This window comes from Eschrichtius robustus, chromosome 12 (genome assembly GCF_028021215.1).
Source record: "Eschrichtius robustus isolate mEscRob2 chromosome 12, mEscRob2.pri, whole genome shotgun sequence".
Lineage (NCBI taxonomy): Eukaryota > Metazoa > Chordata > Mammalia > Artiodactyla > Eschrichtiidae > Eschrichtius > Eschrichtius robustus.
Window position 1 is genome coordinate 106789099 of NC_090835.1, and position 18594 is coordinate 106807692.

The 18594-nt window shown below is 45.3% G+C and overlaps 1 protein-coding gene across 1 annotated transcript; it reads left to right on the forward strand.

The window, feature by feature from the left end:
- Nucleotides 1–6543: 6543 nt before the first annotated feature.
- On the forward strand, nucleotides 6544–16396 carry SERPINB1 (serpin family B member 1). Its single transcript, XM_068558272.1, has 7 exons — nucleotides 6544–6636; nucleotides 8320–8494; nucleotides 10208–10345; nucleotides 11025–11142; nucleotides 12505–12647; nucleotides 12733–12900; nucleotides 15035–16396. The coding sequence occupies exons 2-7, from the start codon at nucleotides 8327–8329 to the stop codon at nucleotides 15434–15436; spliced, it is 1137 nt and encodes a 378-aa protein (XP_068414373.1). The 5' UTR covers nucleotides 6544–6636; nucleotides 8320–8326; the 3' UTR covers nucleotides 15437–16396.
- Nucleotides 16397–18594: the final 2198 nt, after the last annotated feature.

Consider the following 18594-nt stretch of genomic DNA (forward strand, 5'->3'; position numbering starts at 1 on the left):
GTTTCCATGCTCATGGACTATTATAAATTTTGTTTATGTTTAGAGATTGAATATCTAAAATAAAATAGCTTGTTATCTAGAGTGCACTCCAACATGGAGATAATGTGCTCATAATAATCCCATTTAACATATTTACAAAACACCACTGTGAGACCTCTAACCCCACCAAGCTTCAAACTGATCAAAAGTATAATAATTCACTTATTTAATTTCTTAAGCTGAATCGGAAAACAAGCGAATTCAAAATTACTTTTGAAGAGAGGAAAAAAAAAATCAAGATTTTTGTGGATGTTCTGGATGTCCAGTAATCAGCGATTTGAAGGTGGGGACAAATCTGAGAGGAACTCACTTCCACTTTCAGGCTGTGTGAGCAGCAGGGATAATTCGGGCAGGAGGAAACCCCGTAGAGGACTGACAGTCCCCTTATTCTTGTAGGACAAGCCGGCCAGGAGGACTTGGAGGGAACCAGTGTTGGTGGCATCCACACATTCCCCTGAGGGGCGGGGGTGAAGAGGTGGTGCCTCTAGGACCTCAGGTTGGAAGAAAGGGGCACACACTGTGTGTTCACGGGGTGACGCTCTCCTTTTGGCCCAAGACTGGTCCGCTGATGAGGGACGGGATAGGAGTGCTCACTCTCTTGTGTGTCCTATTTAGAATCAGATTCACGTTCAATGACTATGTCCTTGTAACACCTTCTATCATTAATTCACCTTGTTTTGAGCGTCTGATTTTTGCTTTTTCCAGTTCCTTTTCTAGAATTCTATTTTGCTCTGGGGAGCACAGCCGGGGGTGCTCAGCTTTTCACATGGTGACTTGGTATTTCAGACAACCCTGACTCAAGGCTGGCAGTATTTCAAGATGAGTTTAGGTCTTCATACTCTTATAAGAATGCTAAATACATTAGCTTGTACCATCATTGAATGCAACAAGTGCATGGCAAGCTTGTCTCCCCTCTAACCTGTTTTATCTGACTAGAAACTTCTGAACAAAATCAAGAGGACCGTAGAATTCCAGCTACTACTGCACAGCACTCCCAACCCTGGTGGACACTCAGAGGACAGGGTCTGTCCTCACGTCTTCAGGCCACCCTGCCAGGGCTGGCCAAGCCCCTTCAGGACCGGCCTTCTCCCCTCTTCCTGCACGCTGTTGTCATGGCTGCATCTGCCACACAGCATTCCAGCTGGGGACCAGCCTCATGTATGTCACAGGAGGTCGTGGAGAGGACGTGACCACTGGTTGACCATCGAGCTGGATCCGGGCAATGGGAGGCTCCTCACTCCCTCCCATCCTTGGAACGTCCGTCTGCCCACAGTTCCTGCACTAGGAGCCTCTTCAAGGACTTCTCAACTTGACTTTGCAATTATAATCACAACAACTTATCAGGCATTTTGAGCTATGTTAATCTGGCAGATCACTTGACATTCCTTCTTTTGCTTTATCGTGAAATGTAACGCACAGATCGTAAGGATAATTGAACGGTTAATTATAAAGCATGCACCAGGTGACCCAGGTCAAGAAATCAAATCTGCCTGGCACAGGAAGCTGCCTCTGCGCCACGTGACTCCCCCTGGTCACAGCCCCTTCCTCTTGTCCCTCCACAGGTAACAACTCTTCTAACTTTGTGATAATTTCCTTGCTTTTCTCCATGGTTTTACCCTTCTGCTATATCCCTAAGCAGTACAGTTTGCTTTAGCCTGCTTTTGAGATTTCTATAAATGAAATAATGTTGCAATGTTGTCTTTTGAATCTGGCTTCTCTTTGCTCAACTTGTGTTTTGGAGCTTCATCCGTGTCGTGAATGCAGCAACAATTTGTCCATCTTTGTGGCTATATAGTATTCCATTGGACGGATATATCGCAATTTATGTCCCCATTCTGCTGTTGTTGATTTTTGGGGCTCACCAATAAAGGTACCTCCAACATTCCCATAAATGTCAGGATGTAAATGTGAATACATTTCTCTAGGAGAAGGATTGCTGGGTCAACATTCTTAAATAACTGAACTTGAATAATGATCACCAGACTATTCTCCAAAGTAGTTTTCCCAGTTTATAATCCCCCCAGGAGTGAGAGAAGTCCAGTGGATCTACATTCTTGGCGACACTTTGAATTGTCAGAATTTTAAAATTGTTTGGCAATGTGAGTGGAAGAGATCTCGTTATGTTTTAAGCTTGTAAGTTTGTATTTAACACCTTTTTATGCATTTATAAGCCATTTGGATTTCCTCTTTTAAAGTGTTTATTCAAATTCATCGCTTGGGTTTTTCTAATGTGTTTTTAATGTGCTTTGTAAAAGTTATACACAAACACGATAACAGTCTGTCCATTGTATGCCTTTCAATTCTCTTTCAGTTGTGTGGCTTGTCTTTTTAACTGTCTTAATGTTGTCTTGGTAATAAAGAGAAATTATTATTTTTAAAGTAGTAGATTTATTAATCACTCCCTTTATAGTAAATGCCTTCTTTTTCTTCTTTAAAAACTTCTTCCCTACCCCAAACTCATGGAAAATTCTCCTACATTTTCTTCTAAAAGTTTATTTCATTTTATTTTTCATATTGCTTTCATAGATCTTAAATACCCTTGGCATTGATTTTTTTGGTATAGTGTGAGGTAAGGAATATTTTCCTTCCTTTCTTTCTTTCCCTCTTTCTTTCTTTCTTTCTTTCTTTCTTTCTTTCTTTCTTTCTTTCTTTCTTTCTTTCTTTTTCTTTCTTTCTTTCTTTCTTTCTTTCTTTCTTTCTTTCTTTCTTTCTTTCTTTCTTTCTTTCTTTCTTTCTTTCTTTCTTTCCCTCTTCCTTCTTTCCTTCCTTCCTTCCTTCCTTTCTCTCTCTTTCTCTCTTTCTTTCTTCCCTCCTTCCCTCCCTCCCTCCTTCCTTCCTTCCTCCTCTCTTTCTCCTCATCTTTCTTTCTTTAATTTTTTGCATATATTCAATTGCTGCTACCTTTTTAAAAATATTCTATCATCTCCCCACTGATGCCTTGCCACCTGTCATATATCAAATGTCAGTACCTGCAAAGATCTGTTTCAGCCTGCCTAGCTTCACACACACGCAAGTGCATACACACACACAAACGCACATCCTTTCTTTGGAATATTTATTGGGATTGGAATTGATTTAAAAAATCAGTCAGAGAAAAACGACTATCATTACAATATTGAGTTCCACTCAATGAACGTGATATATTCATTCAGTTAGATTTTTTAAAATTTCTGTTAATAATGTTAAAAATTTTTTTTTGTATAGAGGTTTTGCATATATTTTATTAGCTATATTTCCAGGTACTTGATTTTTTTGATGCTATTTTAAGTGGTATTTTTCTTTTAATTTCATTTTCTGTTTTTTGATAGAAATACTGGTATTTAGTCATTATCTTGCTAAACATGCGTAGTGAATCTAAGTACAGAGTTGGATAAAATGATTAGTGCGCTCATCCTAATGGTCATATAGAGAACACTGCCCCTAATGGATTTAGGACGTATCTGAATACAAGGGGTATTTACAAAAATTGACCATATACTGGGTCATTAAGCAAGTGTCAAACACTTCTCACGATTGAAGTAGTATAGAGATCATGTTCCCTAACCACAGTACAATTAATCTTGAGGTCAGTAACATAAGGACGATTAGTTCTCAAACATCTATTGGTGCCTGTTTGGGATTTTCTCCTTCCCGTGGATTTTACGAACCTAGCTGTGGATCTTGGAAAAATTTATACGGCACCTTTTTCATTTGGCACCTTGAACCAAGGACTGACATGTCCCCACATGAGAGTAGACAGGACACTTCTTACCTGGATTTGGGGATTTGCTTGTGGCTGGGTGTAGGAGAACAGGAAGGGCAGGGGGTCACTAGCTCCTCTGAGTCCCTCGGACACAGCCAGCACAGTTAGGGGAGTGGAGATGCTGGGTGGCAAAGGGCCCCGACCAGCTTCAAGCTGACTAATCCTGGTCGGAGGGTAAGGGTGGGAGGGGGAGAGACAGGAAATAATTACCTATGTTCAGTGTGTTTTGTTGCTACTTTGTACTGATTTCTGTTAAAGTATAACATACATGCAGCAAAGCACACAATTTATGTGTACAACTCAGTGCATTATCACAAAATCAATACACCTGTGTAACCACCCATGTCAAGACATGGCAGGTAAGCAGCACCCCAGAAGCCCTCCCCTGCCCAAGCCACTCCCACTCACAACCCTTGTGTTAAAAATGAACTGGGGATTTGCTCTAATCCAGCCCCCCGGCAGCTGACATGGATGTGAGTGTCATGAAGGAGGTTTATAGGCACAGATCCCCAGGGATAGGAGGCACACGATGATACGCCACATCGCGTGGGACCTGGGAAGCACCCAGGTGGGCCAGGAAGCAGAGGAGGAGAGAGCAGAGGTGGTGGGGCCTTTATTGGGGCCTTTATTTGGGCTCTTGCAGGAAGGAACAGGCAAGACACGGTCGGTGCACTGGGTAAGCTTGGGACTGGACTGGATAGTTTGGATCATTTTGGTGGGCTCGGGCTATGCGGGTGGGCTCTAGCTGCCTGGTGCTGGGGTGGTTTAGGGCCGGTGGGGCTTTGATAAAGGAGAGAGTTGAGAGTGAGGTCACTGAGCTGGTTGGTTTGTATGTCAAAGTGCACTTGCAGCGGAGTCGTTCCCCATCTCTGGGAACCCGCCTGCCCTGGGTTCGCAGTCTCTCCAGGATCAAGAGCATGATGCCAGAGCATCAAGGAAACAGAACATAGGAAAATGTAGTCAGTGCAATCTGCCTTCCTCCCCAAGGGTCCCCTTCTCTCCTGACCTCTAACCCCACGGGTTGGTTCTGCGTTTCTGAACTCTGTGTAACCAGAAGCACACAGCTCACACCGCTGCGTGCGTGTTCTCCTTTTGCAGTGCGCTTGGACATGCAGCCAAGTCGCTGTGCGTTGCCGCGGTTTGTTCATTTCCGCTGTTGTACGCTGTTCTGCTGTATGATTTCTCCATTCTTCTGCTTGCACCTGACTCAAATCCCGCTGTTATGAACATGCTTGCGCATGTCTCTGGGCGCCCGTCCTCACACGCATTCTGTTGGGTCTGTCCCAGGGGTCGAAATCGCTGATCTAGCCGGGGTACCACACCTTCGAGCTGAGCAGATAAGCCCAACATTGCACAGCACGGGACGTGCCATCCTGCGTGTCCGAGAATCTCTGTGTGACCTTGGTCAGGGGCCGTTTACACTCTGAAGCCGCAAGAGCGCACAGAGTGGTCACTCTGCCTCGACCTTGCACAGCACGCGGATTGATGGATGATTGGTGTATAAAGTCCCTTCTGTCCGAACTTTATACAGTAAATGTATTGATTTAGGAAGTGGTTTCATTTCATATTTGACTCAGATTACTAACTCCAGGTGAGTACAAATACAAAATGTTAGGAGAAAAAAGAAAATTCAGAACCCGTTTTTCCTTGGTTTACGTGTCTGGGATTTTAATTTAACAGCTTTACAGCGTAGCCTCTTTCTCTCGGCTTCCTCACACCGACCTCTTGCTGGAAGCTGATGAGGCGTCTCTAGCTCTCTGAGAGATGGTGGAGACGTTACCGGTTTTATCAAACCACTCAACTTAACTATGACTGGCTTTCAATAAATGTTGGTTTCTTTATTCCAATCAGCTGTAAAACACTCTACAATCTTAGTTATTAAAGTCTTACTACTTTTTAAAAAAACTATAGAGAGTATTTTTATCTCTCATTACTGGGTCTTCTCTGCCCCTTATAAACAAATTCTCAGAGTCAAAAAGATCTACAAACCTATTTACACTGTATTATCCATACTAATTTAAAAATAGGATTTTTCCTTTGTCCCCTTTTCATGTTGAGATTTGCAAAAAAGCACGGGAGAAGTTTCAAGAATGCAGAATTATTACATACCCTCAAGTACTATCAATTTTGGTGAAATTACATACCCAGGCATTTAAAGAGGGGGCGGGGGGAAGACCTCACAGAAAGAGTTACTGCTTTTATTCTTCAACGATAGTCATTCTACTTTAACGTTACATATAGGGGAAAAACTGATCAGTTTACATTTTAGTATAATGGGTGAGAAATACTTTATTCACACGGATGGGCGTTCTCATGGTGTGCGTCGGGTATGTGAGTTGACCCAGCCTGGTGGGGTCATCACTTGCCAGGGGGGTCTTGGGGCTGAACTCATGGGTTCCTGAGGGACAGTGAATCAAGGATGCTGTTTGGAACTGATTCTGTTTTATCTCACCCTAGAGGCCCCTCCTCACACTCCCCCCAGCCCCCAGTAACCCGGAGTTCGGAGTGTTTGGATAAGATTCCAAAGAGGCTGCTTTGCCCTCTAAGAGGTGGCACCTTGTCATCTCAGTCATTCACACCTGAGTAGGAAATAGTCCATCAGCTCCTTTACGGAGAGCTGAGTTTGCCTGGAACTCAGAGAGGTGCTGGGCCCCCGCGAGCGCGCCGCGTGGAGCCCCGCTCGCCCGCCCTGTGCCCCGCCCAGCCGCAGCCCCGACTCCTAGGAAGTAAATCATCCCGGGGCAGGGCCGCCCTGCCCACCCGCGCCGCCCCCGCCTGCCGGCGCCACTCCCTTCCGCCGCTATAAGGGCCGCGCTCGGCGTTCTCCCCCGACCTCGCAGGCAGCCGAGCAGCGGGTAAGGCCGGGCAGGCATCTGGGCCGGGCGGGGGAGGCTCCGATCCGCGAGCACCCCGCGGGGTCCCGCGTCCGGTGGTCACCCCGCCCCGCCGTGCGCCCCGCGGGGTCCCCGTGTCCGGTGGTCACCCCGCCCCGCCGTCCGCCCCGCCGTCCGCCCCGCGGGGTCCCCGCGTCCGGTGGTCACCCCGCCCCGCCGTCCGCCCCGCCGTCCGCCCCGCGGGGTCCCCGCGTCCGGTGGTCACCCCGCCCCGCCGTGCGCCCCGCGGGGTCCCCGAGTCCGGTGGTTACCGCCACCTGCCCTGCGCCCCGCCCGGGGTCCCCGGCGCCGCGTCCCCGGAGCTAGGCCGGGCGGCCTGCGGCCGACAGAGGTCGCTCCCTGGGGCCCGAAGGCGGAAGCCGAAGCCGAAGCGAGTCCAGAATGTTTCTCTCTCTGTGACGGTTTCCAGGCAGCCCCGGTGGAGCGGCTTCTCCTTTCTGCGGCTGGAGGCAGGGAAGGGAGGCCAGTGCGATCCTAGAGATTATTTATCAGCAACAACAGTAATAATTCAACTTAGGACTTACACGCCGGGCAGCCAGCACGACTGTTCCTCTTCCTCGGCTGTATGTGCGCTGAGAGTCGAGGTCAGGTGGGGAGAGTGCATGGCTGAGCTGAGCGCAAGGCCAGGTGCTTCACCTGCAGACCCTCCCTGCCCGCAGGAGTGACAGAGGATACTTGTCACCTTCTCCTTGTCCGGCTGCCCGGCCTGACCCCGGGGCCTGTGTTGGGTTCCCACTCTCATATCCTTCACCAGCTGTGAGACTGGGGACCTCTCTAAACACCAGCAAGTGAATCTCAAAAATGAGGATACTTCTGTCTCTTTTGCTGGAATTTGCTTTTTTTTTTTTTAAAGAGCTCCTGACTTTTATTTATTTATTTAATTTTTTGGGCTGTGTTGGGTCTTCGTTTCTATGCGAGGGCTTTCTCTAGTTGTGGCAAGTGGGGGCCACTCTTCATCGCGGTGCGCGGGCCTTTCACTGTCGCGGCCTCTCTTGTTGCGGAGCACAGGCTCCAGACGCTCAGGCTTCAGTAGTTGTGGCACACGGGCTTCAGTAGTTGTGGCTCGCGGGCTCTAGAGCGCAGGCTCAGTAGTTGTGGCTCACGGGCCTAGTTGCTCTGCGGCATATGGGATCTTCCCAGACCAGGGCTCGAACCTGTGTCCCCTGCGTTGGCAGGCAGATTCTCAACCACTGCGCCACCAGGGAAGCCCCTGGAATTTGCTTTAATGAGTAGCAGGTAGCTATGATTTTCTAATAGAAACATTCTTTTTCAGGTAAAAGTGGGCAGTGGATTCATGGCTCAAATGAATCAGAGACTTGAACGGAGGGTGGGAAGTGTGTGCTCCCACGTGTGGTGGGGAAGGGCCCAGATGCACCTGTCTGCACGGCCAGGGCCCTTTAGGACATAGAGTCCTGATCCCCTGTCACTGCTGAATCCTTGGCCAGTCGCCCCAAGCTCCCACATTTGCGCACGTGGAGTGTTCTTGCCCTCCGCGAGAGAGAGACAGAGAGGGAGAGAGAAAGTACAGGTTCGTTTCAGGGTATCTCAGAGTGGCTGGCCTGAGTTGAGGAGGAGATAGGGAAGTGGCATTGCTCGTTCGCTGGTGTGGCAGGGGGCAGCTCGGTTCTCTGCTCTGTGTTGCAGCCTCACCATGGAGCAGCTGAGCACAGCAAACACCCGCTTCGCCTTGGACCTGTTCCGCACCCTGAACAAGAGCGATCCTGCCGGCAACATCTTCATCTCCCCCTTCAGCATTTCATCAGCGCTGGCCATGACCTTTCTGGGGGCCAGAGGCAATACTGCAGCGCAGGTGTCCAAGGTCAGCAGAAACTAGCTTTCCCAGTTGGTGCCTACCACAGACCGTACCAGAAAGTTGTGCCTTTGAGCTCTTGCAGCGCATTTGTAGAAAACTGTATTTCAGTGTTCAGCATTGTGTGTTATATTATATATTATACTTCATGAAGTCAGACTTTCAGAAAAAGCCCCAGGAAAAATCCACTGGGATGCAGGCTGTCATTCATGATCCAGTCTGTACTGAGCACCTGCGATGTGCCAGGCTCTGTTTTTTGTGGGACTGAGGCCGGAGCAGGAAGAAAGCTGACAGCCCCCCGCTGTGCGCTGCTTCTGTTCCAGCAACGAGTCTGCACGGCTTTCCTGTAAGCCACGTCCTCCCCCGCCCAGGACTGTCCAGTTTCTGCTTTGCCTGTGGTGCTCAGCTACTCACATAATGTCGGCTGTGTCTTGATACTTTTGAGCATAATGACACCTAGTCGAGAAGTCAAGGGGACACGAGAGCCTGTGACTCCGTGTTCCTACCCCTGGGCCTGGCACCAGGTGTGCCCTGGTGGGCTGTGACCCCCGTTCCTGTGTGAGCAGGAGGGCCCTGCAGGGAGAGGGGGCGGGGATGCTGAGGGCCCTGCCTCTCCTTGGTGGGTGTGGAGGGCACCTGCGTGCGGGGCCTGCTTTATGCTGAGCGGGGAACTCTGGCTTTCCTTGAAAAGAGGGGTGAAAGTGAAGGTCTTTCTAACACACGGGTCACAGATTACGCTGCACTTAGAGCCAGGGAAGGTCCAGCCCGGATTCACGTTTATGGGCCTGTTCCAGCTGCAAAGCTTCTATTTCTTTACTTTAGGAAAAACCAACCTTTTTCATCACTGCAGATACAAAAGCATTTGAAAGTTTTCAAAAATCCACTTTAAAAAAAAACCCCGGTACTAATCACTGTTAGTCGTCCCTTGCAAGGTAATCTGAGCTTCTGTTTTGAGGCTTTCCAGGAACTTTATAAGCTCAGTAAAGAACAGCCTTAAGTTTTTACCCCCATTCCCACTAAAGAGATCCGTCACAGCACCCCCACACACATTCCATATCTCAGTGAGTAACTGGACTTTGTACAGGGTGGAGGTTCGTTTCTTGTCCTTAAAAGCAAGGAACCAGCCCAGGCCTCATAAAACCATAAAGGGACTCTAGATGTAACTGATGTATGGGAATTAAACTTTGCGCCATGTTAAGTTTAAAGAAATTATTTTTAAGTAAGTGAGTTACTGATGCCAGTAGTGCAATTAAAAAAAATAGAAACCTCTCAATCTGTACTATCTTTGTGTACTTACATAGCTGATGATTCTTATTTTTACTGTTTATTTCTGAGAACTTTCAGTAAAATTATATTTGTATAGAATATACATATGAACGTACCACTTATGATTTTTTGGGAAAAAAGCAGACTTGTATAAATATTTAGCTTGTTAACCACTCCTATTTGTGGAACTATAATTATAACAAAAAAGTGATGGGAAAACAGTTTCCAATATACTTACTATGTTTCACCAAGCTATACATTTTGGATTTTCTATTATTACTTGTTCTCCAACGAAAAGTGACTAATGATGTTCTCCAATAAAAAATGAAAAATGATGATGGCTGGGGATCATCAATAATTAGTAATATTAATTTAATTTGATGGCAGCAAATGCCAAGGAACCAGCTTATAATTTCAAAATAAATGGTTATAGAAATAATGTTTTCTTTCTTTTAGGCTCTCTATTTCAAAGGGGTTGAGGAGATTCATTCAAGATTTCAGAGTTTGAATGCTGATATCAACAAACATGGAGCTCCCTATATTCTGAAACTTGCTAATAGGTTATTTGGAGAGAAAAGCTATGATTTCCTCCCTGTAAGTACTTTGCTCTTCATGTTCCAAAACTGACTAGACAAGGCAGACTTTTTTCCAGCACAATCAAGTCACAGAAGTCAGCTTTAATTTTTATAAACATTCAGAAAAATGATCTAGAATGAAAACACAACAGACAGTATTCCCATAAATGGATGTGATTTCATTTTCTAGTCTCCACAGTGAAAAGATTGATCCTGGCTGTTTTGCTAAAGCAAGAGTGAATTCCATAATTCACTTTCAAGTACAATCAGTATTTGCTTGTTTATGAAAATGTTAGTCAAGGGGTAGAAAAGAATTGGTAAATTTTGTTTTATTTTATTTGGGCTGTGCCGCGTGGCATGTGGGATCTTAGTTCCCTGACCAGGGATTGAACCCCTGCCCCCCGCAGTGGAAGCACAGAGTCTTAACCACTGGAGCACCAGGGAAGTCCCCAGGAATTGGTAAATTTTATACAACACTGAAACTACTGAACTGTACACTTAAAAGTGCTTAAGATCGTCAATTGAATGCTATGTGTTTTTCACTATACTAAAAAAAGTAGAAGGGTTAGAATTTTTTTTGTTACAATGAAGTATGCCTTTTGGGACAATTTCCGTTGCTTTTAAGGATTTTAGAAAACCATTTCTGTATGGAGTAGGAGTTACTCACATTTCCTTTTTTTTTTTTTTTTCTTAAACAGGAGTTCTTAGCTTCAACTCAGAAAATGTACGGTGCTGAACTGGCCAGTGTGGATTTTCTGCAGGCCACCGAAGACGCAAGGAAGGCCATAAACGAGTGGGTCAAAGGGCAGACGGAAGGTGAGCGAGGGCAGCCCTGGTCGTACACACTGATGCTTCCTTCCTCCTCCCGCCTCCCCCCGCCTCCCCCTTGCAGGTGACCCCCTCTCCCCTTCCCTAGCCCCTCAGCCTGACCCTGGGGTCCACCTTGCACTGCCCAGGGCCAGACAGCTTGCCTTCTTTCTCTCTTTCTTTCGTTTTCTTTCTTTCTTTCCTTCCTTCCTTTTTAAATACATTTATTTATTTTATTTATTTATTTTTGGCTGTGTTGGGTCTTCGTTGCTGCGCGCAGGCTTTCTCTAGTTGAGGCAAGCGGCGCTACTCTTCGTTGCGGTGCGCGGGCTTCTCATTGCGGTGGCTTCTCTTGTTGCAGAGCACGGGCTCTAGGCTCACGGGCTTCAGTGGTTGTAGCACGCAGGCTCAGTAGTTGTGGCGCACGGGCTTAGTTGCTCCGCGGCATGTGGGATCTTCCTGGACCAGGGCTCGAACCCTTAGTCTCCTGCATTGGCAGGCGGATTCTTAACCACTGCGCCACGGGGGGATGTCCCCAGACAGCTTTCAAATGTAGGAATTCCTCAAAGTGGAAATGTAAACATGATTCAACTGAAGACACTAAATGTTTTCTACCCATAAGTTCCCCAAACTACATTTTAAAATGAAAACTAACATTGAATGTAGACTAAAAGAGATGAAAATCTTGTGAATCAATATTTACAAGCCGCTGTGGTCATAAATACTTTTTGCCAACATCTTGTCGAAGAAACCAGGGTCGGGAGGTGGGGCTGAGTCTCCTCAGGCCATTTTTCTGGTTTGTGTTTCTGTCGTAGTCACGGAACGGTTGAAGCACCCACAGGACACCTGTGTTCCTTCCATAAGGGACTGTCACGGCCATGCCCCATCATGAGTGGGTCCTGTGTTTCAGGGGAGGAACTGTCCTGCCTTTTGGATACTTGTTAAAAGCTTTCCTGTGAGAGTTAGGCATCTAACTTGGAAGATTTGAAGAAGGGATTTATTTATTAGTGACTAAAAACATTTTGGTTAAGAAATTTTTCTTTTCCTGAAAGAGAATGGCCAGTCACAAAATGAGGCCCACTGTTTATCACACATTCCAGAAAAGAAGAATTTTCCTGCTTTTAGCCTTTAAACAATTGACTTGTTTTGAAGCATCGGCCCTTTGGGGGCAGTTTGTGTCACCCTGATCTGCCCCTCGAGTTGGTTTATTTAAAGTAGAAGCACCCCAGGGGGCTTGGCTAACTTAGTACCATGTTAAAGGAAATTAAATAGAAGGAAGCATTTGAGTTGCATTTCATTGCTAATCAAAGGTCAGTTCAAATTTGGAATTCTGACAGGTGGATTTTTAAAAAGCTAACTTTGTCTTTTTAGGGAAAATTCCAGAGCTGTTGGCCTCAGGTACGGTTGATAGCATGACTAAGCTGGTGCTGGTGAATGCCATCTATTTCAAAGGAAACTGGCAGGAGAAATTCATGATGGAGGCCACAAAAGATGCACCTTTCAGACTGAATAAGGTGAGGGGAGGTGACCGTCTAGATGACTGTGTGCTCTAAAGCCACGCTGACAACAATGTTAGTGATCTGTGTTTTAATTGTTCAGAAAGACACAAAAACAGTGAAAATGATGTATCAGAAGAAGAAATTTCCGTTTGGCTACATCAAGGACCTTAAGTGCCGGGTGCTGGAACTGCCCTACCAGGGTGAGGACCTCAGCATGGTCATCCTGCTGCCGGATGACATCCAGGACGAGTCCACGGGTCTGAAGAAGGTGCGGCCCCCCCCCCCTCCCCGAGTGATGCGCGGACCCTGTGTGTGTGTGTGTGTGTGTGTGTGTGTGTGTGTGTGTCAGGTGTAGGTGCTTGTTCTTTGTTTAGTGAGGTGACCCGGTGTTCCTTCCCAGTTTCCTGTCACTCCTTTGTAAAGTAGCCCATCCACATGTACCACTGAGAAGCTCCACATATATTTATTTATCTATTTATGTTTATAGAGACTGTTATTATTGAGGTATAATGACATGTAACATTATGTTAGTTTCAGGAGTACAACATAATGATTCTATAAATGCATATATTATGAAATGATTACCATAATAAGTCTAGTTAACATCCATCACCACACATAGTTATAATTTGTTTTCTTGTGATGAGAACTTTTTTTTTCCTGCGCATATAATTTTATTTATTTATTTTTTTATTGTACTTTTTAAAATATCTTTATTGGAGTATAATTGCTTCACATTGTTGTGTTAGTTGCTGCTGTATAACAAAGTGAATCATCTATACGTATACATATATCCCCATATCCCCTCCCTCTTCCATCTCCCTCCCTGCCTCCCTATCCCACCCCTCTAGGTGGTCACAAAGCACCGAGCTGGTCTCCCTGTGCTATGCGGCTGCTTCCCACTAGCTATCTATTTTACGTTTGGTAGTGTATATATGTCCATGCCACTCTCTCACTTCGTCCCAGTTTCCCCTTCCCCCTCCCTGTGTCCTCAAGTCCGTTCTCTATGTCTGCGTCTTTATGCCTGCCCTGCCCCTAGGTTCATCAGTACCGCTTTTTTAGATTCCATACATATGCCTTAGCGTACGGTATTTGTTTTTCTCTCTCTGACTTACTTCACTCTGTGTGACAGACTCTAGGTCCATCCACCTCACTACAGATAACTCAGTTTCGTTCCTTTTCATGGAAGCCCCACATTTAAATGTTCACCTACTATCAGTGTACAACGTGGCGGGAACATCTAAGGTACAGACCGAGTATAACGCTGGCCAGTGGCAGCTCGTGGAGACTCCCTTAGATGAACTTTAGAGGAACGTGCCATAAATGAGGACTGTTTCATTAAAACAATTTTTTAAAATTAAAAACCCTCAAACATTATAGTATATAGTTTCACCATGTGCTATAAAATCTGCTCATTCTCACCCCAATCCACGTAGATTGTGCATTAAATGTCCAATTGCTACATGACAGAAAAAGATCCATGTGACCTTTTAGTCTGAGAGATAAGCCCACTTCCTAACCTGAACTTTGCCTGCGGTTTCTGTTATTTGTCATTTAAAGGCAATGGTATCTCTTGCCAGGACCAGGAAGAAGCAAAACTGTGAAGAGTGAGGTTTTTCTTCAGTGTCTCTGGCCTGTTGTGTGCTTTTCCCCTCCCCATCCCCGACCAAACTTGCTATTGGAAGGCGTTTAATATTAGCCATTTGCAACTCTAGAGCATAAGCTAAAACCAGTGTGTTCCTTCTTTCAATTGTATTTCCATATTTGTTCGTTCCTGATTATAAAAAAGGAAGTCTGGAATTACCAGCATCAGTAGAAAAGTGGAACGTGCTTCTGTTCCAGTGCAGTAGCAGCAATAATAGTAACGACAGTAGCTGACGTTACGCAGCGCTTGTATAGCGTGACTCATTCAGCACTTACGGTGCTCCAAGTACGTACTACTGTGATCCCATTTTAGATGAGGAACTAGGTCCATTTCTGTTTTTACCAATGAGCTAAATCTATTAGAGATAACTTCAGCTGTGTGAGGTTCACAGATCACCACAGTGATCACTGGGGTTCAGAATAAACAGAATAAAATAAATGGAAGAAAGCTTTAAAATATCCTCTTGCATCACTCGAGCAGTTAGGGTGATTTTAGCCGGGATGGCCAGTGATCCAGTGTGGCAGGGGCTTGGTGAGCCCTGGGTGGATGGGCCATTGGTGCCTTGGAACACAGCTCGGTTCATTATCACCAATAGCCAGAAAGAAATGAAATCCTCCAAATGGAATCTGTTATGGTACAAAACATGAAGGAAACTAGTGAGCAGCTGATATGATGGGCCCATTCATTCAAACAATGCTTCATTAACTTACTTACATCACATGATTTCAGCCCTTCTTTTTGCCCACTCTGAATCCAGATTGAGCAACAGCTGACTTTGGAAAAGCTGCATGAGTGGACCAGACCCGAGAATCTGGATCTCCTTGAGGTCAACGTCCAGTTGCCCAGGTTTAGGCTGGAGGAGAGCTATGAGCTCAGCACTCCACTGGCCTGCCTGGGTGTGCAGGAGCTCTTCAGTAGCAAGGCTGACCTGTCCGGCATGTCGGGAGCCAGAGGCCTCTTCATATCGAAGGTGGTCCACCAGTCCTTTGTGGAAGTGAACGAGGAGGGCACGGAGGCGGTGGCTGCCACCGCGAACGTGGCCACCTTTGCCATGCTGATGCCAGAGGAGGATTTCACTGCCGACCATCCGTTCATTTTCTTCATTCGGCACAATCCCTCCGCTAACATCCTGTTCCTTGGCAGACTTTCTTCCCCATAGAGACTAGAAATACAAGGTCAAGCTTGGAGCGTTTTACCTGCCCTTTCAATGGTGACCATTTTCATAGATCTTTACCAGTAAAACTACTATCCAAAAATGAATCTTTAATCTCTTTTGTAAGCTCAGTTCTGTTGGCTGGTTACACCCATTAACTTGGCATGGGTATCTGTTCTTCTTTTTTTATGCTAAAAAAATCCAGTCATTTCTTTCGAATGCATCAAGTTAAAAAAAGAAAGAAAAAATCAGACGATTCTTGACAACGCAGAAATCTATGAAGTTGCTATACTTTCCTGAGAGCCGGGGGGAACACGGTCACTCTGTCATCTGTTTTACAGATAGACTTTTGGAAGCCGTAATATAGAGACACCCTGATTGTTGAAGGGAGGCTTAAAAACAGATATTCAATTGAAATACCGCAGAGCGCCCCAATTAAGGGTCTGCGTTATGAAGACAGACTTGCCTTGGCAATGTCTCTGACCCTGTGTTCTGCAGGATTTGTATCCCATTACAGCCCTCCAGGTTTCAAACTATCAAAGAGCCACCTGGTGATAACCTAACCCCTCCCATTTTTTGTTCTGCCTTTTCCCTCCTGATATGAGTTGGTGTGGGATCACAAGGAATCAAGCAGTAGGTGTCTTACCATGAAAGATGCCAAGGAATGACAAAAAGAAAAATGTCGTAGGAGATACTATTAAGCAAAGAGGTGGCGCAGGGATCTCACTGTTAACCGGCTTCTGCCGTGTTTTCTGATAAAGGCTCTTGACGTCCATAATATGGTACAGGTTTTTATGGTAATGGGACGGCTTTGTGCAACGCTGTGGTGGGAGATGGGGTGAGGATGTACTCTGATTAATATAACCCTTTGTCAATGCACTCCTTGGAAGGGGCGTGAAATGCTGCATCTCTGTGCTCCCACAAAGCTGCTGGGCTGGTTAATAAAGTTTCCTAAGATTCTGCAAACCAGACTGACCTCAGTCCTCTTCTTGTTTCTCCCTGATCTCAGACAAGCCAAGACTGCAAAAGGGGGTTCTTGGCCTGACCAACGATCACGTCTGTGCTGATAGGGAGTGACTCCACAGCACAAAACAAAATTTCAGCAAATCTCATGTTGGCAAGCATTTCTTCCTTCTTTTTTTCTTAAGATACTTACTAGCACCTGCCATATCCCAGGTGCTTTTAGCTATGGGGACAACAAGAAAAGCCACGGTCACTGCATTCTGCTACGCCTCCCTTTGCCTCCTCGCCCTAAAATCTACTCAGTGATTTAGACTAAATCGTGTTAATCAAGTTACATGGGCTCCAAGCCAATCTGCTCAAACCCTCTGTTTTGTATTTGAGGGAACAGGCCCACGGACTACCAGTCAGTTGTTGAAATCAGAAAAACTAGTAAATTCAAGAGCAGAGACTAGATCCAATTCTTTCTTTCTTTCTTTTTTTCTTTTGGCCTCCCTGCATGCGGCACGTGGAATCTTGGCTCCCCAGCCAGGGATTGAACCTGGGCCCTCAGCAGTGAAAGCGTGGAGGCCAAACCACTGGACCACCAGGGAAGTCCCCCAGTTCATATTTTATGTGGAAAACGTCTACTTCTCATAATGGTGAACTAGGTAACTCAAACCTCCTAAGACCAACTGAAAAACCAACCAAACAAAATAAGCATCAGCCCATAGGAGGAAGGTTGACATGATCATGACGAATTACTGGGCCAAGATCCAGGAGAAACTGGCGCAGTTGGAAATCACTTTTGCCCCATATGCATTTCCCAATCCAAAAGAGAGAAATGAGGTGTGAAGCGGGGATTTTGGCAATGTTCTAGGCTAGGTAGGCTGAGTTTGGACCTGTCAAGGGCGGGGGCCCCATTATACCTCCCGTGCTTTTGTTTGACACCCTACAGGTATGAGTGAACCGTCTCGGAATGCAGCCCTGCTATAAGTCGTCGGACAGCCTGGAAAATTCCAGCCCCTAGAATTGGATTACATTCATCCTGGTTTGCTAAAACCCAGAGGCATATGGCAGAAGCAAACAAAAATCATCTCTGGGGAAAGATTACCCACAAACCTCAAATGATTTTTTTTAATCAGCTTTTCTTATACAACACCCAGCATACAATCAAAGATAACTGAATGGGTGAAGGGCCATGACAACGTATATTAAAACCAGCAAAAAAAGATAAAAAGCAAAAAAACAGTCCCACCTCCCCAAAAAAACCCCCAGACAATAGAAACAGAAGTACTGGGGGCCCCAAATATTAGAATCATCACACACAAATTATAAAACAACACGATGATCAAGATGACAAAAGACAAGGTTAAACATTTCAGCAGAAAACTGGAAACCTAAAAGAGACACTGCATCTTTGAATAAAAATGAAATAGAAATTCCAGAGCTCAAATATATAGTCATGAATGAAGAAAAAAATAGATAAGATTTATTAGCAAATTAGATATAGCAAAAGAGAGAAACTGAATTGTCATGGTCAGGAGAAATCATAATTTCTTCCAGAAAGAAAAATGTAATAAATAAAATCCAGAAAGACGAAAGGATGGAAAAATACAAAAGGGAAGATAAAAAACTCAAATGAGTCAGTAAGAAGACACTCCACAGGAAAAGAGAAAAAAAGAGACAGAGTGGGGCAGAATAATGGTTAAAGAGCTAACAATCAACGTGAGGGTTCCAAACTGATACGACATCAATTCACAGATTCTCCAAGTCCCGCTCAAGCCCCAAGCAGGATACTACAGAGACACACATCTCTAGATGCATCCAGTGAAACAGCAGAAATCCAAAGACTAAGAGATGATCAGAAAACAGTTAAAACAACCAAAGGAAAAGGACAAAGTACCATCACAGGAGCAGTGGTTAGAAAGATAACACATGTATCAACAGAAATGAGGAAAGCCAGAAGATCACAGAATGATTCTTTTAATATGTTGGGGAAAATAGCAACAGAAAACCCTGCCAACCTAGATTTATTCCACACCCAGTAAAAATATCCCTCAAGATTTTTTCAGACAAACAAAAACTGAGAGTTCACCACCAGCAGACTCAAAAAAAATTCTAGAGGATATTCTTTATGGAGAAGGAATGTCAGAGTTATAGGAAAGAATAAAGAGGAAGAAAAAAACTGTAAATATGGTAAATTTAAACAAATATTGACAATA

Excerpts from the sequence above, each read along its gene's own strand:
- SERPINB1 (XM_068558272.1), top strand. The coding sequence starts at position 8,327 with ATGGAGCAGCTGAGCACAGCAAACACCCGCTTCGCCTTGGACCTGTTC. Across the intron at positions 8,495-10,207 it reads CTGCAGCGCAGGTGTCCAAG|GCTCTCTATTTCAAAGGGGT; the intron begins GTCAGCAGAAAC and ends TCTTTCTTTTAG. Across the intron at positions 12,648-12,732 it reads CACCTTTCAGACTGAATAAG|AAAGACACAAAAACAGTGAA; the intron begins GTGAGGGGAGGT and ends TTAATTGTTCAG.